This window comes from Bactrocera oleae, chromosome 4 (assembly GCF_042242935.1).
Source record: "Bactrocera oleae isolate idBacOlea1 chromosome 4, idBacOlea1, whole genome shotgun sequence".
Taxonomy (NCBI): Eukaryota; Metazoa; Arthropoda; class Insecta; order Diptera; family Tephritidae; genus Bactrocera; species Bactrocera oleae.
In genome coordinates this window covers 39,046,713-39,070,922 of record NC_091538.1, presented here as the reverse complement: position 1 = coordinate 39,070,922, position 24,210 = coordinate 39,046,713, and the positions used below count along the sequence as shown (strand labels likewise).

Below are 24,210 nucleotides of genomic sequence, written 5' to 3'. Positions count from 1 at the left end.
CACCGTTGCTGCCACAGCGTAATGCTCTTGGTTCTTTCCTCTCTTTTTGTTGCTGTAGAGGGCTCCGCTAGCTAGTATAAGCGCGCGAATTCATTTCCTTGGATGTCAAGGGGCATCATACTGGCTAATATCTCCGCAGCGTCGCTTGCTACGGTTCGGAAAGCACTTATCACGCGTATTGCAGTGTCTAGCGCCTAGATCCATATTGGAGCCGTATACAGTATAACGGATTTCATTGCCTTAGCTATTAAAAATCGTCTACTGGAACGCACACAGCCTCTATTTGCCATCATTCTAGATAAAGAATTATAGATTTTATTTGCTTTACCCGTCGTGTTTTCCAAGTGCTCTTTAAATTTTAGCCTTGAGTCCAATATTACACCAAGATACTTTAGCTGTGGCTGTGAAGTTATCTGACATTCTCCTATGTTGAGCGATAATTTTTCTTCAATTTTCCTGGAGCTAATGAGCAAGACCTCTGTTTTCTGCTCAGCCAACTCTAGACTCATGGTTGCGAACCACCGCCGTATACCATTTATGCAATCATTGCATTTGACCCGGAGGGCATCTAGATGTTTCGCTACTGCTACCACTATGAGGTCATTGCCATGTAATGTATCCAAACCTATATGCCTATTACGATTTGCAATCCACTCACAAGAATTGAACTTACAGTAATTCAAATTTAGACAAAACAAACTCTTTTTTGGTATTACGAACTACAACTAATTTCAGTCGAAAATGTATGCCATTGATTTGACAGATAATTACACAGCTAATTTTTAAAACGAAAAATTAGAACAATTCAATTCAGTTATAGCTCGTGAATAACACTGGTAAAGACTGTTTTTATCCCACTAAGTTTGTGATGATTTTTGTTTATGTTGGTATATCCTCATTACCAATATATGTATGGTAATAATTTTGTTTCAATCAAGTGCAGTTTTTTCTGAAAACTACATATTTATTTCTGACCTCATATATGTACATGTCTTTTTTTAAATAACTTTATTTATACCACTGTAATCTATTGCATTCGACTAACTTACATCTTATATATGTTTATTACATCGTAATCATGCCACGAAGGTGTTTGAACGATGACAGTAGTTTTTGTTCGGTGTGTGAAGAATTAACTTTTAAATTTCAGCGTCTTAATTTCACGTTATTAATTGAACAGTGCTATTTAGATTTTGGATTTCCTGTAAGGAATCAAAATACATTCTGCGTTCCACATAAATGTTGTGTAACGTGTGCGAGATGGCTATTAGGTTGCGCTGAACAAGATCCCAGACATATGCCATTTACAAACACTTACATAACATACAAAGACTTAACTTGAAAACTTACAATGTCATATAAAGCTTTGGGGTGTAATATGTTCTTAAAAAAAAAAAACATATGCTGAACTCTCATCTGTATGTCTTCTCGGAAAATTTGGGTGCTATGAGGGTCGAACAAGGCGAGAGGTTCCATCAGCACATTTCCTTAATGGAGAAGCCATATCAAGAAAAATGGAGCACAAGAATGCTAGCTGATTATTGTTGGAGATGTAAAAATTACCTTCCAGAAGCCAAATATTCATGAAAATCATATATATGTAAGTATTTTTTTTATATTAATATTATATGCTATTTTCGATTTACCAACTTATTTATCAGATCGCAATTTTATTGAAATTATATGGCAAAAATATTTATGTCGGAATACGAGAATATAACTCCATTAATGCTCGGAAATCTTCCATAATTAAAGAATAAGGAAACTTGGAATAAATTTCCTTTCAAACTAATAAATTCAATAACAAATTTTATTAAATGTGTTATAGTAATTTAAAACTGTTGCATGATGTCGAAATTTCCCTTCAATTAGATATTTCAATTAATTATCAAGTTTTATCGTTCAACTCGCTTTAATAATTGCCTTGCAATAAGCCAGTCCTACTCCAATGATAGTTTTTCATAATTATAAATAACAAAAATATATTGTCCCGGAAAGGGAAGATGTGGAGGAAATCGCAATCAGATACTTATGAACAACCAAATGCAGCGCTGTTTTTTGGAAAACAATATAAAAAGCTTTATCCTACGCTAAATATATGGAACTTGTTGCGAGTATGCGCAGAACGGTGGAGTAATCTATCCGTCAAAAGCTTTTGGAAAGAAGACAACTGCAAGCAAATACAAGCAAAAAGAAAGCAACACTATTGTGTACCCACAAGTATAACAATTCCATACCCACTTACCTGCTCAAAGTTAAAAAGTCGATTTTTCACACGAAAATTTATACGAACGTGGAGTGAATGGATGGCGAAAGTGAAAATAACAGTAGAAAAAGCCAAAGGACTAGGCACAAATAAACACAAACTATATTAACGGATAGTTTGTGCAGAAGTAACAATTTATATAAAACATAAGTCGGATCCGTTGCACGAAAACAGATACTCATTTGAAAAACTCAAACTTACATACATACTCGAAAGTTAAGACGACCAACATCGATACTCGAACAATTCGAAAGCCTAATTATGTGGTGAAGAGCAACTTTAAACTTTAGGTATACGCGTATATTAGGTTAATCTTATAAGTATTTAAGTAAATCCAGTAAGCTAAACACCGCTAACACACGCGCATTGCATATATACCATACATACATAATTACATATGTACCAAGGTGTATATTTGCTAATGTGAACGATTGTCTTTATCCAGTTAGTGAATTTAAAAGCATGAAAGTTGCGAAGTAAGCAGCTCGCTTGGTCGCTCCCCCATTCCAAACGGTGCAACGAACGCGCTGCATTAGTGCACTGAATTGTACGTGGGCGACAATAATCCCTTAAATGCTGGTGCTGATGGCGAACAAATGGTCCTTGTGCATTTCCACACTTACATGGCTGACATTGCTCTCAGGTAAGTAGTGTTAAAGTTCCCTATATATAATAATATGAACTGGCATTGATAACATCGAAAATTCCTTAAGTTACCAATTCGGTTCGGATAACAAATCTAAAAGTCCCTCACACGTACACTTTGGATCGAAATACCGAGCCTGATCCCCTGGTGCTGGATTGCGAGTACGAGGTAGAGCCGCGCGAAAAAGGATTCGTGTTAAAGTGGTTATTCAACAATCACTCCATTTACCAATGGATACCATCAGTGAAAGGTTTTGCCATGGTAAGAATTTGTTAGTTGATTTACCTTGGTATTAACTTAAAGTTACACAAAATGTTACCAGAGAATATTATGTTATATATACATATGTATATAAAATAGACAAAATAGTTGTTGCTTGTAGTTTAATCTGTAGCGATATGAAATCAGACATTTCAAATTCAATCCCAAATACTTCAAGGGCATAATGAAGTCCAAAATAGACACCAAAATATTCACCATGGAAGGCAGTCCTGGTGTTATTACTATAAAGAAACCGGATTGGAATATGACTGGGGAGTACACATGCACCGTACAAACGTTCGAGTCCACAGATAAGAAAAGTGCCCGTCTTCAAATTATTGGTATGTAATTGTTTGGAAGTCATATTTTTCAGTTATATTCACAAGCTTTTTCAACAGTTCCTGAGTCCGATTTCGTGCTAGAAACGAAAATGGATGGAGAACAAAGTGGCGTAGATATAATGTGCGCGGTGCAAAATGTATTTCCCCAACCCAAACTTTCTGTAATGTAGGTGAACTCTGCACGATTACTATATCTCAGTTACTTAATTCTTCTTTTACTGTTCTGGTTTTTCGTAGGTTTGATACAAAGATAATAGACTCAATTCTGACACATACTGATCAGAACTCAAGCGGTCTGTATAGTACGACAGTCAGAACGAGAATTCCACGGGATAAATTGGAATCGCCTACACCGATCACTTGTGCATTTTTCCTACTTGGTACCAATTATACTAAGAGGAGAGAAACAATTTTCTATGGTAAGTAGAGGTAAGATTTTTTTATAACATTCAAGGATTTTTATAAAGACATATTGAAAAAAATTGTTCCCTAACCATCTCAAAACATACATATATATTTATGGTTTGAAATTCTTATATATACATATAAAGAAGTAAACTATATAACTTCCATGAATGAGACACACCATACGTCTATATTTCCTTAACAAAAATTGTGTTACATTGCATATGCATCCTGAGCTATACATGCAGAGCTAGTAAATTTATTTACGATTAATAATTTAAACAATTATTTGGTTGGATAATCCTAATAAGTCAAAGTCCATATTACAATATTTAGTATTAACAAAAATATTCGGTAGTAATCAAGAATATAATTTCAATATTTGTAGATTACTCCTAATTACTTTAATTTATATATTATATAATTTAATGAAATTTATGCAGTTGTTAGCATAGTTTATAACACTTATTTACTTTTTTTCATAGTTTTTTATGTTGTTATTGAAACAAAAAGTTTGCTTGCCTTCAAAAAAAAAAAAAAAATTAGAATACTGTGAACTACTTTTGATTTCTTCTCCTGTTGGGGAAAATTATGTACATTTTGATTACATTCGCTAGGCTTTGGTTGGTGATGATTAAGAAGTAGAAACAACGATATCAGGTGTAGTAAAAAGAAATCCATTCTTTTTCCCATAGATGGCGTTATTTATCTGTATCTCGCGTTATATAAGCCCGATCGGGCTCGGCTAAATGGCGTTAAAAAGATGACATTTTGTACTAAAAAAACTTTCCTGTCAGTTTTGTGATGTTTTGTTTGAGCCCGCATCAAAGATGGACACTAGCAAAGAGAAAATATCTATGTTTTACATTTTTTCTAAGATAAGGGCAAAAGCGCAAGCCAGGCGGCTGAAAATTTATGGTCCTGATAGTGTAACAGCTAATCATGTGCACACCACGATCTGAAAGACCAATTATCGAAAAAATCGATCAAATAATGGAAATCGTCGAGTCCAAACATCGATTACGATTGTCCAGGACCTAAACATTGCACATAAGAACGTTTGGAACCATTTTAATAAGGCTGGATACGAAAAGTAATAACTAAAGCATTCAATTTCATGCGAAATTAATGGATTTATTTTTACCGTATTATGACCGTAGATAGAATCTTAAAAGAAAATTATTCAATTATAATTAGTAAAGGTATCAAAAGGAAATCTAAATTGCTTTAGTGTTCATTATGTACTTGTTTCAAAATTAAACACGCCCTTTCCTTTTTGTTTTATAGTTTATATTACAAATACCGCAAAAAGTTAATAAAAATTAAGTTTCTCTAGTATTATTATGTTAGATATTAGACCTTTATTATATAAAATTTTCTAAGACTGCTGAATTTACTATCCTTTGACTTCTCATCACTCATTTTTGTAGTATTATTATGTTAGATATTAGACCTTTATTATATAAAATTTTCTAAGACTATTGAACTTTATATCCTTTGACTTCTCATCACTCATTTTTGTATCCTGAACAGTAAATGTACCACGAAGTTTGTTACACCCAGAGGGAAACGTCTAAAACCCTATAAAGCATATACATATATAAATTATCAGCATGACGAGCTGAGTCAATTTAGTCACATATGTCTACGTATACGAGGCAACGCTCAGTTGCTCGATAAACGAAAATGGCACAAGCCATCCCACGCTTTTCTCATTATAATACAATAATTCAGTCTTTGTTTGAAGTGCTTTAAAAGCGTTGTTTTTTTAGTTCTTCAAACTATATTTATTTATCACTTCTTAATTTAATGTGTATTTATTATTTAGCCACACGTGGTGTTTTCACTTTCTTTAAGGATGCGTTTGAGTAAATTTGATATGAATGATGGCATAGAAGTTGATACTTTTAGCTGCATAGTTTTTTGGGCACTTTTGCAGGATAGATAGTTGAAGCATTTGCTGCATAGTTTCAGGCTATTATTTTTGTGGTTGTAATTTTGCAGTGTCTATCAAACTGTTAATACTTTTTTCAATGCCATCAAAGAAAGTAAATTTAAAGATAAGGCAGAGAACGTAAATGAACGAGAAGGTGCAGGCAGAGAATGTTAATAATTATATAATAATAATTTATACCAGAGAGAATGAATATTCATTAACATTCTTGTGAAAATCTCGAATAAGTAATTTTTAACATTTGCGCCTTTTCTATTTATTAACATTCTCTGGTACGTGCTCGACAGCGAACATTTGTAAAATTTCAACCGGGGAATTCACCTCACAAGCAAGGAATTTAACTAACATATCTCGCGTTCTTAACAGCGGGGAATCTGAAAAACAAAAATTCTTCTAAGCTCTCTGCTTTGGTATTATCCAGTTCTAATGCATTTAAACATATAAACGACATTCTTTCAATTATCTCATATATGATATGTATGTATGTATATATGCATATGTGATCGTTTTCTTTTATGAAACAAATAATACAATCCCAATAAGTAGTTGATACACCATTTAGCTACGTTTACAAAAACCAAAAGATTAATTAAAAAATATTTTTTATATGTATATTGATAAAATATAATATGTTTTACATATATAGTCGTTTTCTTTTGCAGATAAAGCGACAAATATACAACGCAAGTGGACTACAGTTGCCGTAGTAATATCGATTGCATCTTTAACACTGAGCAGTTAGTTTGATAGAACATTTTTGTTCACTTAGAATATTTTTGTTTAGATTTTAATGAAAACTGAATTTCGCGGTATTTTTAAAAGTGCTTATTTTGTAAATGCATGTAAATGTCATAACAAGAAAAATTAAAAATCATATTCATATTTTTATGTATAAGTACGGACGTGTACTGAACATTAATAAATACGAAAACAAAACACATAGTTTAGATCGAAATGGACGGGTTTTTATTTATTAAATAGTATCACTTATAAACATTTACATTTGTAAACTTAATAAATTAAATTCTACGATTTTTTTTTACTTTTAATAACACACGAAAATCATGTCAATCACTTCTTATATTTGAACTCTGAATAGAGTATACAGTGGTGCACTTAAAATTAGAAACGACATGCTAAAAAAAATCAAATAACTGTATACTTAGGTAAGACGCGTACTGTATATTATGAGTACAGTTATTCATAGTGTCGGCGATGAACGGTGTTGCTAAACAAACACGTCTCTTTTGCCGACTGGTTATTATAAAAATTAAAATTATTTCCCAGTTTGAGCTTCTTAGCTGGCCACGCAATTAGAAACTTGTTAGTAGCTGGGAGAAACTTAATACGTTTTAATCATTAGATTGGGCAAAACAGAGTCATGAATTCCAAGAATGAGGGAGTTAATTGTGAGATGCTTTCAAAAAGAAAAATTGTCAATGTCAGCTATCGCACAAAGGTTCGCTAGCTCCAAAAATATGATATTTAGAGCTATTCATTTGTATAAAAAACAGAGAAGTTTGAAACCCCTACCAGGAAGCCCAAGCCTCGAAAAACCAGTCCTGCAGAAGACAGGATAATTTGTAGGATGAGCAAAAACAACCCGTTCATGACTTCGCGTGAAATAAAGGCTGAAATTGGACATCAAATTAATCAAAAAATCTGAGCAAGTACAATAAGAAGGCGCTTATAGGAGTCGGGCCTTCGGGGGTGCATTGCCAAAAAAAAAACACTCGTGTCAAAACAAAAATATTAAGAAGCGGTTACGATTTGCAAAGGAAATGCTAAAGAAAAATCCTCAATACTCTATAGAGTACTCTGAAGTGACGAATCTAAGTTCCAATCCGATGCAAAATCGTATGTAAGGCGTCCTCCAAACATAACCCTAAACCACAGGTAAACTGTGAAAAGAGTAAAACACGGTGGCGGACCTATTATGATTGGGGAGCCTTTTAATATCCTTGTGTTGACTTAATTGTGCGTATTCAAGGGATAAGGTATCAACATCAATATCCTGGAAAATGTATGGAACCATATTCGTTTGAGAATATGCCAGTCCGACAAGGACCCAAAAAATATCATAATCAATCAAAATTATCCACATCTTTGAGTTTATCTACTAAAATAAACTGAAAATAAAATAATTTTTAAATATATAATAGGGTATAGATTGCTTTAAATATAAATAACTCGTCATTCATTAGTATACAATATGGTTAAGTTCTTAAATTTGAATAACACATATAAGAATAACACTTACATATACATATCAGATGTGTGATATCAATATATATATATATATATATCCGAATTGTGAACCAAAAACTCGTATTTTTTATTTCTTGAGTCAAAACAATAATTTTAAAGATATGATTATCAGTAATATAATTTTTATTTATACCTAGCAATATTCTGATATCTCCTTATTTTTTGCTTAATATTATATTTAAAAAATCTATCTTTGGAACATATACTTGTTCTTTCCTTTGTATTAATCTTTCCATATATAAATATTTTTTTTTTGTAAATATTACCTAACTTTAATTCTTATGTATTTATGTTCAACTGAAAAATCTCACATAGCACTTTATCAACCTTATCTTCACAGACAATTCTTAAATCTTGCGAAAAGTTGAGAAATTAAGATGTTCTATAATTAAACAATTCTAATTGACAAGGACCACTAATTGTTCTAAGCCTTAGATCAAAAGTTAAATAAAAAATAATAAAATATTATCATCAAACAAAAATTGGATATAATTATTTACGAAGCAAAATAAATTCATACACATTCATACATTGACCGAACCTAACCTTAATACATATTCCTAATTGTATATGAAGAATGTGGCAACTCTATTATCTACTCCATTCATTTAATTCAGTTGAGGAATTTTAGATGTCATGCGACATGAGCAACAATCGAGGTGTTTTGCACTTCCAGCAGTCTCTATGGAAGTTAGTTCTTTCTGCCTAAAAGTATGTAAGTAGACAGTTTTCTTAGCTTCCAACGGATGGCAATTTTGTAGTAAATGCGTTAACTAAAATTTTATAAATTCAAAGTGGTTTTCTATTTGTTAAAAAAAGTACAATTATCATTTGTACTAACACAGTTATTGATCTAAAAAAAAGGCAGATTACTTGGTAGGAGTTATAGGCAAAACTTAAGGGTTTAGCAAAGTTTACAAGGCCAAGAGATGAAATGAACGTCTCCTCGTACCTGTTCAGTTTGTGCCTGGTGAAAGTAACACAACCAACGACATCGGTCAAATGGCTTCTGGAGATGCTATCAACTCCTTTGATCAGGATCTATCAACCACGTCCAATACTAAAACGGCGGAGAATTCAAATTTTATTAAAGATGGTAATTTTTTCATTCCAGCATTATGAGTTTTACACATGCACCCTAGGGGCGCTTACGAAATACTTTTCAATGTACTTATGTATGCATTTTTATGTTTGGGTGCTACATACGGGCGTATTAATAGGAATTCGGTGATTTTACGCACAAATATCTAAAATTGCAAAGCGGATATATTCATTAAGAGAATTTATTATCATATATTATATATAAAAATTTGCGACAGTCTAATCGTAAGCGAATATGTACGACTGACAAATTTTATTTCTTGGAATGGTCTAAAAAATCAATGCGGGTTTTTGGTACCTTGAAACAAATTAATACGATAAACAAGAAATTAAATAAATCGGAAAGTAGTCAAACCCATTGGTATTTGGGGAAAATTTTCCTTATCAAGGTAAAAGTTATTGTTGCAAATACAAACTTTATTGAAACTTTTTAGACAATATACGAGTACAAACATTAATATGCATATATACATATGTGCATAGAGTTCACAACATTAAATATTTTGATAAAGAATTTGATATTATTTAGAAAACTATTTTATATTCACAGATCAAAATAATCCATCTTCGAGTTCAGATGTAAGTAAATATCTTTATCTAAATAAAGTAAACACAGTTTTGAAGTATTGTTGCTCTAGATTAATCAGCATCGCCAATCTCGTTATGGAAACAAAGGGGATAAGGAGCGCAAGATTGGTCATCGGCGCGTTGGAGAAGGTGGGGAGATTACCTATAAAAAAATTCAAACTAGCCAGATAATGGGCTCTATCCAGTTGGGCATTCAACATACGGTAAGTATTGCTTTATATGGCGAGAATATTTAGCTCCAAATATTTATTGAAACGTAGTTAAATGAAATATTTTTTTCAGGTCGGAAGCCTGGCATCTAAGCCGAAACGTGATCTTTTAATGATGGACTTTTTCGAAATTGAAAGTATTACTTTCCCCCCAGAAGGATCAAGCCTTACGCCAGCCCACCACTATAGTGAATTCAGATATAAAATTTATGCGCCTATTGCATTTCGGTATTTTAGGGATTTATTCGGAATACAACCAGATGATTTTATGGTGAGAAGATATTTATTAATTTAGTTTTATGATGAAATTAAGTATGTATATTTAACTCCTATGATCCAAAATAATAAGTCGAACTTTATAGTCACGCCCTAAGGCATAATGTTATTATTAATAATATGTTAAATATCCTTCCAAAAATTTAGATGTCCATGTGCTCAGCACCGCTGAGAGAGTTATCCAATCCGGGTGCATCTGGTTCTATCTTTTATTTGACGGCTGATGATGAATTCATAATTAAAACTGTTCAACACAAAGAAGGAGAGTTTTTGCAAAAGCTTTTGCCTGGGTATGTCCAATATTTTATAAGCAAAAGTCTTTATACAAAGTCTTACCCTATTTATCTTACTATATATGCGGTAGATACTACATGAATTTGAATCAAAATCCGCGTACATTATTGCCAAAATTTTTTGGTCTTTACTGCCTACAGACGAGTACTAGTAAAAACATTCGATTGGTTGTTATGAACAATCTCTTGCCCTCATCAGTTAAAATGCATTTGAAATATGATTTAAAGGGATCGACGTTCAAGAGAAAAGCTTCAAAAGGGGAACGTTCAAAAAAATCACCAACTTATAAAGATCTTGACTTTATGGAACATCATCCAAATGGTTTGTTTCTAGAAGCCGAAACATATAGCGCACTTATCAAAACAATTCAACGCGACTGTACGGTTTTGGAATCATTCAAGATTATGGATTATTCGCTTTTAGTTGGAGTTCATAATTTGGATCAGGCAAGCAAAGAAAAGAAAAGTGAAAGTAAAAAATCAAAAGTTCCCATTGCTGAGGATTCCGATCTTGAGGACAATCCAGATGGGGATGGAGAAGCCACTGGTGGATCGGAAGGTCGGGAAAGAGAATCATCGGTGGGCATAAATCGTAATAAGTAAGTTCACCCAATAAACTTTATGTACGTAGGCATAAGCATTACATTGATTGAGATAGACTCATATGTATGTAGTTAGGAACGTTATATGCATTTCAAATTTTGTTGAATACGGAATACTTTATACTAGAAAAACATTTTGGGGCTTAACATTATTTGTCGAGGTCATATTGAAAACAAACAACTTTTTCTAAAATTGTTGATATCTTCTTTAATACCATTTCAATCCGCGAGTCTAACGTGCTAGCAGAATATCTAATCTTAAATAATCTAATTTTTTGGAAAAAAAATTAAATCATATAAATACATTCATATATATAAATGATGGCAGTAAAGAACAATGTTGAATGTAAGATCAAATGTAACGTTCAAACCAATTTTTTGTTGTATGAATTATTTCAGACCAAAATCGAACCTTGTTTGCTCATAAAATAAGACTTGGTTTGAGATATCATTCTGAAATTTAGCACATGTCATTTTCTTCATAAAATATGTATAAAAGTCGTTTAGATCAAACAACGTGGCTTGAAAAAAAATGGTTTCGGTTGGTCGATGAATGGTATTATATTATACCTTCGGTGCAGTTCCAGTTAACGTTTTTTGTAGTTTTTGATTATTTTCCTTTATAATGGTATAACAATTTATTTTCTTAAAATATTTAAAATTGTTAAGAGAAATTTGGAGATAATAACATCAATCAAAAAACTAAAAAATTTAATAAAAAATGATAGAAAAAGAACCTAACGCCAGCAACAGCTGTTGAAAATGTCTGATTATTGGTATTGAAACAAACGGAATTAAGGAAGAAAAATATATTTTTAAATTTTAAAAGAATAAACTTAAACAGGTAGACACAAAAAAATAAACAATTTATTAAATAATATATGATACTGTAAGCATACATATAGTTATTTTTATAACGATTCCACACCGAATTTCGTTTTGTTTTTTAGATCAGCAAATCGACAACGTCTAGTGGCGCATTCTACAGCAATGGAAAGCATTCAAGCCGAGAGCGAGCCTATAGACGACGAAGATGATGTTCCGTTAGTATAATTGCTTCTATTTTAATGCGCTGGCTATATTATTATTTTTCTTATTTATTAGACCTGGTGGAATTCCTGCCCGAAGTGAAAAAGGCGAACGTCTCCTTCTCTACATCGGTATAATTGATATATTACAGTCTTACAGATTGAAGAAGAAACTTGAGCATACTTTCAAGAGTATCATACATGATGGGGTAAGAATTTAACATAACAAATCACAGATCTAATCGGTAGAGTGGGTCATAAAAGCTTTCTTCGCATTTGTAAAATTAGTCATAGTGATATGGTACTGCCATTATATCAGGACTGTAATTTTACATGATTTACTTAACGACATCTTATTTTATCTGAAATAGACACGTACACCCAGTTTGGATGAGAATTGTTACTATTACTAATGATTATAATTTTTCTTACTTGTTTCTCAAGCTTTGAATTCAGGTTCGAAGCTGTTCAGTTTTCTCCTGTCCGTTCATATATCGTCCATAGAGAATATTTATAGAACAACTTGGTACTCGTTATCATAAGGGGGATAACTGGATCACAGCAACAATAACTTAAGCATATAATTGTTATTATATACTGAACACTGAAAGTTTGGACACGTTCTTTTCACCCTAATCAGCTGCTTATTTGTCGGAAGCGCCGATATCGGACCACTATAGCATATAGCTGTCATACAAGATGAACAATCAAAAATCTAGTTCTTGGAAGGACAACTTTTTTATTTGACAAAGTATTTTCACGAAATTCGCAATAGATTATTGCCCAAGGCAACGGTACAATCACCGAGGAAATTGTTCAGATCGGACCATTATAGCATATATCTATCATATCTACTGACCGATCAAAATCAACACCAAGATATTCATAAAAGCTATTTTATCCTTAGTAAGGAACCTTAATTCGACTTGTTTACTTATATATCAATCGTTTGATGTAAATCGTTGACCGATTACGTTTTTAGGTTTAGTTGTACATACAAGTATAGTTGGTATAAGAAATGTACATTTGAAGGATATTCGGCATCGGCGAAGTCGAAGTTACCGTTTTTTCTTCTTTTTCCTTATTTTTAAACTTTGAGTTGGATTATTGACGGATGGACGGAGATAACGATGATAATACCTGTTACATTATTTTAAGTACTCAAATATTCAATTCGCTTGATGAAACAAATCCAATTCTAAAGAGCAATAGCAAATAAATTATAGCAAAACTGACTTTAGAAGATACAAAGCGTTTCCATAATTTACTGTACTTACTTTTATTTTCAGGACACTGTATCAGTGTGCCGGCCATCATTTTATGCTCAAAGATTCCAAAACTTTATGGCCAAAACCGTATTTCGAAAAATACCTTCGTGTAAGTTATTTTTAAAAATTCCTTGAATAATAATGCACATATAAAAAAAAATTACAAATATTTTCTTGCGATCAAAGTGGATTTACCGGAAATTAAAGGAAATCATAGAAAGTTTCGTACTTTGGTAACCAGTTATATTGGTAAGAATCATTTGAATCATTATACTCAAAAATGCCACACATATATGGGTTCATGTTTTAAAAATTTCAGCACTCAAGCACTCTCCTTCAAAAAGGAAAAGTTTGTCGAAAGCAATACAGCGTTCTATTGAAAATGAGAGTGAAAATCGCTGTAAGTAAATATATACCATATATATATTCATATGTATGTATATGTTCGTGACAATTAACATTTGCAAACTTTTTCACATAGCGGAATGTGCCGTCGAACATCGTCCTACGTATCCACCGAACACTTCCGGCACTAAGACGCACACACAATCTAGTAAGCCGTCAGTTGGACTGAAGTCTTCTGGTGTTGATGTACCCACATCGTCTACATCGCTCGCTTCCACAACCCCCGCTGTTCCGATGGTTGGCCCTCGATTATCTATTCAATATGCGGGCAGTGGTGCATCAAAGTCTAAGGTCCCCCCACCTGTGCCACCTAGAGGTTCACCTCGGCGAAAGAAAAGTGATGGTCATAACGAAGTCGGGCGCGGTGTTTCCAATACAGGTAGATATTCCATCGGCAGCAACAATAAAGAGACTAGCATACAAACAGACATAGTGAACCATTCCGTCAAGAGCTCCTCACCAACAATAGCATCAACATTTAAAACCGTAAAAACCCCAGAACAAAAACTACCTCAAGCAAAAAACACCTTGCAAGTTATGGAGAAACCACTGCCCCGATTCGGTGAGTGTCGTTCACCGAGTAATGTACAAGATTGGTTGGAGTTACACGATTTGTTTGACATTGATTTGCCACCGCCTCTGCCTCCTCCGCCCAAAATACAAACATTAGCTACATCTCGCAAGCCATCGCGGCCCCTCAGTCCTGACTCGGTGAATTCCCCGACGAAAAACCGTACAATATGTCGCTCAATCGCACCTAGCGATTCAATAAAATCAACATACTCCACTGCTCGATCGGAGGTTCGTTCGCATAGGTCATATCGGTATAATTTACTTCATCGCGTCGACGTGCTTCAACGCCAAAACAGTGTTATGTCACGATCTGGACGACCATCGATTGGCTCGATTGTTTACAATTTTCCGCCTATTGACGCAGATCCACCTGAAATTCCATTCCCGCGTTCCTCGGAAAACCTGAAAAGTTATCGTCGATCTCAACAAAAAAGTAACAAGCATAGAAAAATATTTCAATACGCTGATATGGCTCTTCGTGATGAACGGTTCGAGGTTGAACAGGACGAAAATCTACTGCAGTCTGTTACTGCATTTGTAGAAGTTAGGAATGAAATAGAATCAAAGTTTAAGTCGCGTAAATCTCACCCACCTCCTGCAATTCCATCCAATATGCAAAATCAAAACGAAAAACAAGAAACAAAAAAGAACGACCCTTGTTAAAAACAACAATGCATGGAAGGTCGTTAGAGGCTTTCACACATAAATTCAAACATATATATATATATGAACAAATATTAAAACCGTGTGTTTACATTACTTGCTTCTTCATCCCTCTTTTCCAGTCCCAATATATGCAAATCGCCTCATTGCCTTGTACCCTTTTATTTATTCCTATCTCCTAACCCAGTTTAATTTTCATTGATTAATGCATTGTTTTCATGTATCGCTAGGCTCAGCACCTTCTTGCAGTTCAACGCCTCCACCCGCGTTTGATGATATTTCTGAAGACAGTTCGAATAGAAATAGTTCGTCTTTTGGTAGAAAATCGCAATACTCTCACGAGCGTAAAATGAATGTCGGTCCAGCGTATCGAGGCTCTCAAAAGGACGATATTGTCAGGTAATCTTAACAAAATTCATAGTTATTCTTGCACTAGTTTAATTTGGCATGCAACATTTTTATTATTTTCAGTATGATTACATTTACATAATTACCGACCCATGCCATACTACGAGTTATATTATAATATAATTTTTCGCAAATGTAAATTTAGTTAAATTCTTTGAGATCCTTGGACGGGAACTATTGAGTGCTTTGTGGAAATTATCATTGGCAAAATAAAAACCAATCATACCCGCCGTAGCGTATGAACAAAAAGATAGGGTTAGTGTGGTAATTATAATTGTATTCTTTTTTTTTTATCAACAAAATATACATTGTTAGCATATTTCCGTAAAGTTCAGTTTTACATTTGTATAACAAGCAGTTAATTTTCATAAGATTTATTATTTTAATTAGATATGGAACGTGCAAGGTATTTTACAAAAGAGGAAATTATTGAAAAATTGCGAAATGAAAAAAAGAGTCGACGTATGGTCTCTGAACTACTTTTCAACTTATTCGCGTAAAACGACAGAAATATATGTTGACCCTATAAAAATAACATCAACGCCTGCTCCTTTTAAAGGATATGCAGCAATAGTATCTGAGCTAAATTTGCAATTGTTTTCTCTTACTATTACACGCAAATTAGTTGAACAAATTTATATTGCAGATCATGGCAATAGGTCGTAATGCGGACTTATCGACATAGAAGCCAGCACTTAGTGTTCGCAATTTTATAATCCGCGATATACCACTAAAGTGTGTAAGCATGCAGATAAATGCATTATGGTGTAGGCGTTGTTGTTGTTGTTGTAGCGGCAGAATTCTGCCGAGATTGACAGTCCTTGGCCGGAATAAATCCGGGTCCGTTCCGGTTACATAGACCCGACTGTCGTGGGAACGGATGGTGTGGGCGTGTTTTTTCTCTCCTGGCGTTGGCCAATATTTTTTATTAAGGAAATTTTGGACAAACACTTTCACGTCTAAATACTTGAAGAAATTATGCTAAGTGGGAAATACCTTTAAAATGGGTATATCAGCAAGATAATGTCCCCAAAACCCTTGCGGTTTAACAAAAAATTGTTCTTCAGACAATGGAATTAAAATTATTGATTAGTCTGCGCAATCACCAGAATTAATCGCACTTAGTCAAGGAGCCCACGACAGTCGGGTCTAAGTAACCGGAACGGGCCCGGATTTTTATCCGACCAAGGACTGTCAACTCGGTACCATTCCTCGAAACTACTTCAGGAATGTTTTCTGCCGCTACAACAACAAAAAGAAGAGTATACCTATATCCAATGAAAACTAAAACATAAATTCTTAGTTTAAAAATCATTTTGATTTTGATCTTATTTTTGTGTACAATGAAATTCTAATGAGGTGGAATATATTAATTTTTAATAAGCTAATTTGGACGTCCCTACTATTTTGTCTATCACTGTATGTGCATATTACAAGCGCTACATCTTTGGCTTAACCGAGGAGTCGTCACAAACAAAAATCTGTAACTTTACCTTAGATTACTAACCTTAACTAGAATACTTTCGAAAGTTCATTATTTTATCCTCAAGTAATTGATCTCAAAGTGACTCTACCTCTGCTATTTTTGTTACAAGTGAATAAAATCAACTTCAGGTTTTGATAAAACATTATTCATAATTGAAAAAACAACGTTGATGCAAAGTAATGGCTTTAAAAGTGTTACTCCAAATTCCTGCATATTATATTGTAACTGTACGAGAACAATTATGCACCTCGTTCAGGAGGGTCAGAAGAGCCAGTAACACTAGAAAGCATTGCGAAAATTCATTAAATTTTGTTGGGTGACCGAAAACATCATTGATACCTCAAATGAATACGGCTTTGGTCTTATTACAAAAAGACAAATGTGATGGGGTCGAAAGAATTACGCTATGAACTAGTCTAGCCGTATTTACCAGACTTTTAAAAAAAACATTTTCAGATAGTAATGTGCATTATATTATTTCGCACTTCATTTGTTTGCTTAGTTTTAGAAAGCTCATACGAAAGCGCACCTTTACAACATCATTTATTTTATGTACAATTTTAGCATTTCTGAAATACACTTAGACACATATTTGGCTGTAGATACTTCATCCAGTAGTCAATATGGATCCCGTGGAGGATTGGCGTGGACACCACCAGCTTCTGGAGAGGGGTCAACACCGACTTGGACAGAAGGAACGCCAAGCTTTACAGATTCCAGCTCCAGTGGTGATATTGGTAAGCTACATACAGTAAGTTAGATGAATATTTCTGTTGAGATTAGTTTTCATTATCTTTACAGAGAACTTTTCCCCAATTAACACATCAAAAATTGACCGACATAAAGCAACTGTGGAAGACACACTCAACTCCCTTTCATCGGAAATGGTTCGATGTTAGTTTACACATATTCTCATTTTAATCATATTTTATATAATTTACTACACCTTTTCCATCTATTACCTTCAGATTAACTAAATAAGTAAATCTGGACTGAAGGAAGAGTTAAATTTGTGACAAAGAACCACAAGCAGATATGTGCAATACTCGTGCGTGGGATTGAGTACCAACAGAAGTACTATTGTACTTTAAGAGGGCAAACCTATTCTTTAAAGAACATACGCATTGAATATTTGAAGTCTTATTCAGGTTTATTAACCTTACACTTCAGAGATGCCAGTGATTACAAAATAGGTTCATAGCAGTACTAGACACAAGCAAACATACATTAATATATATGCTGAAATCCTGAATAAAAAATATAATACTGACGCAGATAGGGTTAAAGTGTTTAAAACGCATGTACACACAAATAATAAGAACACAAATACATATTACTCGTTCTTAATACATATGTGCTATCTTTTGCTTAGCTCCCTTAATCTTCCACACTTATTTTTTTTTTGTCAATTTGTCTACTCTGCCCCTTCCTCTTAAAAAGTACAGAACACCCTCTAATGTATAGATAAATGGAAATGCAATAACATCAAACTGATTTTGTATTAAAGCAATTCGTTTGTGTGCACTTACATACATATCGCAGCAAGAACACAAGAGTTTCGGTTAGATTTGTCAATTTGGCCTTAAGAAACTCATAAAAAATTTAACGGAAATCTCTAGTAGAACCCTTGGGTAATTAACCAGTAGTTTAATCGGTAGTTGGCTTGCTGTGAAATGCATCCACAAATGTAATACTCATATACAAAATTGTTTAAACAAATATGTATATACATAAATACATCCGAATCTACACACATAGTTCATATATACTATATGTAAATGTATATATATATCATAATTATAGTCATAATATCTAAGAAAACAATTTGCTACATACATACAAAACTAAATTCAGTTAAAAGCTTAAACATTCTATGTAAGCTTGATCATACATATGTATATCCTGTTTAAACATTTTATATATATAGGTATATATATATATATATATAATGTATATATATATGTATATATATATATATAATGTATATATATATGTATATATATATATATATATATACATTTATAAATACTCTATTATGGACTCTCTAAAGGTAACAAAAACTACATATGAATAAAGCATACATTTAACGAGCAATACATACATACAAACAAACTTAATACCCATAAAAGTTGAAAGTTAAATTAAAATATTATGATCAATAACTTAAAGTTCATTATGCAAGCATTGTAAAAGTATTGTATTTCCTTTAATTGACTAATCAATGTGTATACAAAAATTGTCGAATTCTTTATTGTGTTTAAATATCCTACGTAATACTTAATACATTAGCTATTATTACAAATATATAAGTATTTACAAAGATGTATGTACATATATACCTAAATTATAAATATTTATTATAAAGAGTTTGAAAATGTTTAATAATCTTATTAAAGTAAATTGAATCCAAACTAAAATTCCAACAATTAGAATTACTCAAAATGGATTCGCCCATAAATATGTTGTTGTATTTGCAGCGGCAAAAAACATTCTAACAATTTCGAGGAATAGTGCGGAGTTGATAGTCCTTAGCCGGATCCGTTCCGGTTACTTAGACCCGACTGTCGTAGAGACGGGACATAACCGTATGGGTTAACAGAGCGCATTATTCCAGTTCTAGCAATTTACTAACTTAACATGTAAACCCCTGAAAGTGACAACTCCAGAACTCCAGTAACATTTAATATATCAAATAGAGCCAACTCTTCTACAAATACTTAGTCTTGCCACAAATTCAGTTAAAAAGAAAAAAGTGCCGTTATTCTTTATTATAATTTATTATATTATAAAATCGTATTGCATAATGACAAAATCTACGCAAAGACTTCCAAAGACGCAAAAAATGTTATTCCAATTCAATTATGTAATTCTCCTTTCAATGGAGAGGATCTTCCAGCCAGCCAACAATGACTTAAAAGCAATATTCCTCGTTTCATAACTCCAGATGATTGGCCGTCTGGAAGTCCAGATTTGAATCCATTGGACTATAGTTTGTGGTCAGCATTGGAGAACATGGCTAGTCGAATACTCCACAGCTATTTGGAGAATCCCAAAAAATCTTTGGTTCGAGCAGCGTCGTCAATACCAATAGAAATTGTACGTGCTGCTATTGATCAATGGTCGAATTGTTTGAGAGCTTATGTGAAAGCAAAAAGTGACCATATATTATATAATATATTTTATACATCATTTAATATATGCATTATTCAATAAAATTGACTTTATTAATAAATGTATTACAGTATAATTTTTATAACGGCCTGAACTGTATCCACTGTAATTTAAATAATAGTCTGCTTACACACTGCGAACGATAAAATTGCATTCGAGACACTAGTGCCGTAAATTCCTACTAATGTGTGTCCGTAGATCAACCAGTGGTTCGTAATTTAAGACCTTTCGATTGCTTCTTGCGTATCTTTGTCTTTACCCCAATTGATCCTAATAGCGATTTGATTCAATTATCGTTTATTTCATCGTTCGGTTACTATAATGAGTCGCCGTAGATTTCTAAAGGTATAGGATTAAGGATCTTTAAGTCAAGAAAACGGGAAAGAGGGGTGTGAGAACTAAATGTCCAGATGAAATTTAGCCCACACAACACATGAAGACGCACCCTGTTAAATAAAATCATCGCAACGAGTATTGGGCCGCAACGGGAAAATCACGCCGCTTTTAGCAACACACGCCATCCTAAAGCAACATGTTGCGACACAACAGTTAAATCACGCCACGCAAGCAACACAACGAGTATTGGCCTGCAACGGGAAAATCACGCCACTTCTAGCAACACACGCCATCCTAAGCATCATGTTGCGAACGGGCGAGCAAGCAACACACGGCTTGGCGGAAAGCAAGCAGGCCGATCAGCAGTCATTCAGGACAGGACAATGACAGCGAGCACAACGCTGGACGGGTGATCGGAGAATATCTTCTACGGTAGGACGCGAGCAGCGGTGGAATCGGGGTAAGCCTACGCGAGCGCTTGCAGAAACGTCCGGGCGTCGTCGCGGTAGCACCCACGAGCGTCAATTCACGCAGCGGTGGAGTCGCTGTCGAGGTCATCATCGGAGCAGGACACGGAACGTAAGTCATCCCGGGACGCGTAGCACACCCAGAGCGCGACAGGGTAGTATACGCGATAGTATACTAACTATTCAACGGGAGCGCGGAAAGGCAGACGACGTTTTCCGGCGGTAAGGAGTGAATGTCTCGCAGTGAGTCGATCCTCTGGCAGGCATTTCACTACTTAACGTGCGAAGGCCGGAAGTCACGCGTGAAGTGGGTAGTGAGTCGATCCTCTGACCTGCTCCGCGCTTGGCATCGCGGCCGCTGTCACTGCCCTCCGTAATTCCGCGTGATAGTGACGCGCTAACGGGTTACGTGAACCACTAGCCTGTCGAAACGCTACCATCGGGTGACGCTCCTACAACGCGGATCTAGAGATTGTGTAATTGAAATTGGAATGAACGCCAGCATCGGGTGACGCTCCTACAACGTGGATCTAGAGATTGTGTAATTGAAAGTGGAATGAACGCCAGCATCGGGTGACGCTCCTACAACGTGGATCTAGAGATTGTGTAATTGAAAGTGGAATGAACGCCAGCATCGGGTGACGCTCCTACAACGCGGATCTAGATATTGTGTAATTGAAAGTGGAATGAACGCCAGCATCGGGTGACGCTCCTACAACGTGGATCTAGAGATTGTGTAATTGAAAGTGGAATGAACGCCAGCATCGGGTGACGCTCCTACAACGACGATCTAAATATTGAGCGATTGAAAGTGGATCTACATATTGTGTAATTGGAAGACAAATAAAGTACGATTTGTAAAGAGCCCCACAGTTTACAAATTTATTGTAACGAACCCTGGACACGGCGAGTATACCTCAGCAAACCATAAGAAGCAGGGGGCAGCAAAAAGCTTCGTTACAATTGGCGCCCGAGCAGGGACCCGGCAAATCGTATAACATCAGGAGAAGATTTAAAACGGAAAATGACAGATCTTATGTGGTTGGACAACGTATCTAAGGAGCAACTAATCTCCTTCGCTGAGAATTTGAGCGTTGACCACATAGGCACCACGCGGAAAATTCGGAAGCGCATAACTGCACTGGCAGCCAAAGCGCACGAGGACTCCGAAATACAGGAGAAATTTTTAAAAATGGAAGCTGCATACAAAAGAAATGATTTCGCTTCACGAGACGAAGGCGATCAGAAGACACCACTTCCACCAGATCAAGGCAGAGGAACCGTGGACATTTTCCCGGAATCATCACGACGACTGCCGGCACCAATAAGCATGCCGAATAACGGCACGTCAATGCAACAGAACCAGATGTTTACATTCGCACCTATCATCGACCAGGTGAGGAAGTGGTCCGTAAAGTACGACGGCGGGAGAGACCCATTAGCGTTCATCGAACGATTGGAAGAGCTCTCCGAAGTATACGTAATAGACACAGACCTTCTTCCAAGAACCATGCCCGAGTTACTGTGCGGTATCGCTCTCCAATGGTATCGCAACAACAACGAACATTGGAGGAGTTGGAGTACCTTCAAAAGGGATTTTTTACGATTCTTCTTACCAGCACGTTACTTCGAACGCCTCGAAGATGACATACGGCAACGAAGACAACACGCGCGGGAAAAGTACAAAGACTACGTCCTCGCTATGCAGAACCTAATGAGACACGCTGGATATAATCAGGAGCAGCGATTGGAAAGGATCTTCCGAAATAGCCACACCGATTATCTGATTATACATTCGGCGTCAAGATTGACCCTAGCCGAACTTATCACGCTGGCAGAAGAGTACGAGGGCATTCATGAAGGACATCGGAGAACTGTAGAGACGGCACGCCGCGAGATGACGAGACACATCATAGGTGACCACGAGGTAAGAAGTACATCACGGCCAGACCATCCACCCGTCCAGTCCGCATCAGCACGTTCACAACAGCGTCATACGGTTTCTCAACACGATACAACGGTAAACGCGCATCACCAACAACCATCCACGAACCAAACCTTTATGCCTGGAAACACATGCAGGAGATGTGGCCAGGAAGGACACTACGCTAGGAGGTGCCGTAATCCCAGAAAGATATTTTGCTGGGAGTTTGGTCGAGCGGGTGTGCTAACCAAAGAATGTTGCGGCCAACGACAGGGAAACGGCCGAGGGTTCCGCCAGGGGAAAGGCGCGGCCGGTTGTACGCCTTAATCAAGCTTGGCGGAGAACCGGCGGAAGCCGTCACCAACATCCAACTCGGACAGTCATCGCTCCAAGGAGTGTTACATGTTATGCCCGGTGCGGTTGATGACGTCATACTCGGGTTAGATACACTGGGGAGCATGGAAGCTAAGATATCCTGCGGAGGTCATCAGGTAGTGCTGACAACGCCAGATGCTCAGCATTCAGCGGCCTCCTACACCATGCCACCAGAAAAGGTAGGCAACGCAACGCCAACTACACCAAATAGCCGACTACAAAAATTTGGTAGAACGAAGTGCAACAAAAGACGTAAACTAAAGTGCAGGAGGATTAATAGAGTCGAGCCTAGATCGACCATCAACGAGAGTAACGAAGCGGCCCGCATACGCGACTTCTTAGCAGAGGAGCTTCAAAAATTTGGAACCATGAGTGGAGTGACGACAGTGGCGGAGCAAAAAATCACGATAAGCAGCGATATTTCCCACGAAATCCAGCGATACAAGCGGTTATCAAGAATGAAATCGATGAGCTGCTATCGAAGGGATGCATCGAGCCGTCTCACAGCCCACACAGCGCGCCGATTGTGGTAAGTGGCGTCTATGCGTGGATTATCGGCAACTCAACGCCCGATCAGTACCCGACGCATACCCCTTACCTAGGATACAACACATCTTGGACAAGTTACGACGAGCAAGGTATATTAGTAGTCTGGACCTCAAGAACGGCTACTGGCAGATACCTTTGGAGCAAGGCAGCCGCACTTACACAGCCTTCACCGTACCTGGGCGTGGCCTATTCCAATGGCGCGTCATGCCATTCGGCTTACACTCGGCACCTGCGACGTTCCAGAGGGTACTCGACCAGGTCATAAGCCCAGAGATGGAACCACACGCCTTCGCCTACCTCGACGACATCATCGTGATAGGCTCTACATTCAAGGAACATATACAGAA

At 35.8% G+C, this 24,210-nt stretch overlaps 2 protein-coding genes across 6 annotated transcripts; both read left to right on the top strand.

Annotated features, from left to right (window-relative positions):
* The first annotated feature begins 2,189 nt into the window (after positions 1-2,189).
* On the top strand, positions 2,190-6,906 carry LOC106617844 (uncharacterized). Of its 3 annotated transcripts, XR_011395894.1 has the most exons (8): positions 2,190-2,556; positions 2,712-2,909; positions 2,980-3,173; positions 3,352-3,514; positions 3,572-3,680; positions 3,752-3,933; positions 4,615-5,012; positions 6,536-6,626. XR_011395894.1 is itself a non-coding variant. In XM_036357647.2 (7 exons), the coding sequence occupies exons 2-6, from the start codon at positions 2,840-2,842 to the stop codon at positions 3,939-3,941; spliced, it is 726 nt and encodes a 241-aa protein (XP_036213540.1). In that variant the 5' UTR covers positions 2,191-2,556; positions 2,712-2,839; the 3' UTR covers positions 3,942-3,943; positions 6,536-6,906. The 3 variants fall into 3 exon arrangements, 2 of the variants coding, with proteins under 2 accessions (XP_036213540.1, XP_014090742.1); XM_036357647.2 differs by lacking the exon at positions 4,615-5,012 and having other exon boundaries at positions 2,191-2,556; positions 3,752-3,943; positions 6,536-6,906; XM_014235267.3 differs by lacking the exon at positions 4,615-5,012 and having other exon boundaries at positions 2,192-2,556; positions 6,536-6,906.
* A 1,924-nt stretch (positions 6,907-8,830) lies between these two features.
* On the top strand, positions 8,831-19,458 carry PIP5K59B (Phosphatidylinositol 4-phosphate 5-kinase 59B). Of its 3 annotated transcripts, none has more exons than XM_036357657.2 (16): positions 8,832-9,237; positions 9,793-9,821; positions 9,881-10,033; positions 10,113-10,310; positions 10,463-10,605; positions 10,680-11,207; positions 12,161-12,253; positions 12,315-12,447; positions 13,528-13,615; positions 13,693-13,755; positions 13,826-13,906; positions 13,988-14,473; positions 15,378-15,546; positions 17,606-17,778; positions 17,843-17,935; positions 18,010-19,458. In XM_036357657.2, the coding sequence occupies exons 1-16, from the start codon at positions 9,144-9,146 to the stop codon at positions 18,012-18,014; spliced, it is 2,529 nt and encodes an 842-aa protein (XP_036213550.2). In that variant the 5' UTR covers positions 8,832-9,143; the 3' UTR covers positions 18,015-19,458. The 3 variants fall into 3 exon arrangements, with proteins under 3 accessions (XP_069964050.1, XP_036213550.2, XP_014090728.2); XM_014235253.3 differs by having other exon boundaries at positions 8,834-9,237; positions 13,988-14,290; XM_070107949.1 differs by lacking the exons at positions 17,843-17,935; positions 18,010-19,458 and having other exon boundaries at positions 8,831-9,237; positions 17,644-17,751.
* The last annotated feature ends 4,752 nt before the right edge of the window (positions 19,459-24,210 follow it).

Coding starts and splice junctions, on each gene's coding strand:
- LOC106617844 (XM_014235267.3), top strand. CDS start 2,840: ATGCTGGTGCTGATGGCGAACAAATGGTCCTTGTGCATTTCCACACTT. Junction 2,910..2,979: donor ATGGCTGACATTGCTCTCAG/GTAAGTAGTGTT, acceptor AAATTCCTTAAG/TTACCAATTCGGTTCGGATA. Junction 3,174..3,351: donor CAGTGAAAGGTTTTGCCATG/GTAAGAATTTGT, acceptor AAATACTTCAAG/GGCATAATGAAGTCCAAAAT.
- PIP5K59B (XM_036357657.2), top strand. CDS start 9,144: ATGGCTTCTGGAGATGCTATCAACTCCTTTGATCAGGATCTATCAACC. Junction 10,311..10,462: donor TACAACCAGATGATTTTATG/GTGAGAAGATAT, acceptor CCAAAAATTTAG/ATGTCCATGTGCTCAGCACC. Junction 17,779..17,842: donor CAGCTCCAGTGGTGATATTG/GTAAGCTACATA, acceptor TTATCTTTACAG/AGAACTTTTCCCCAATTAAC.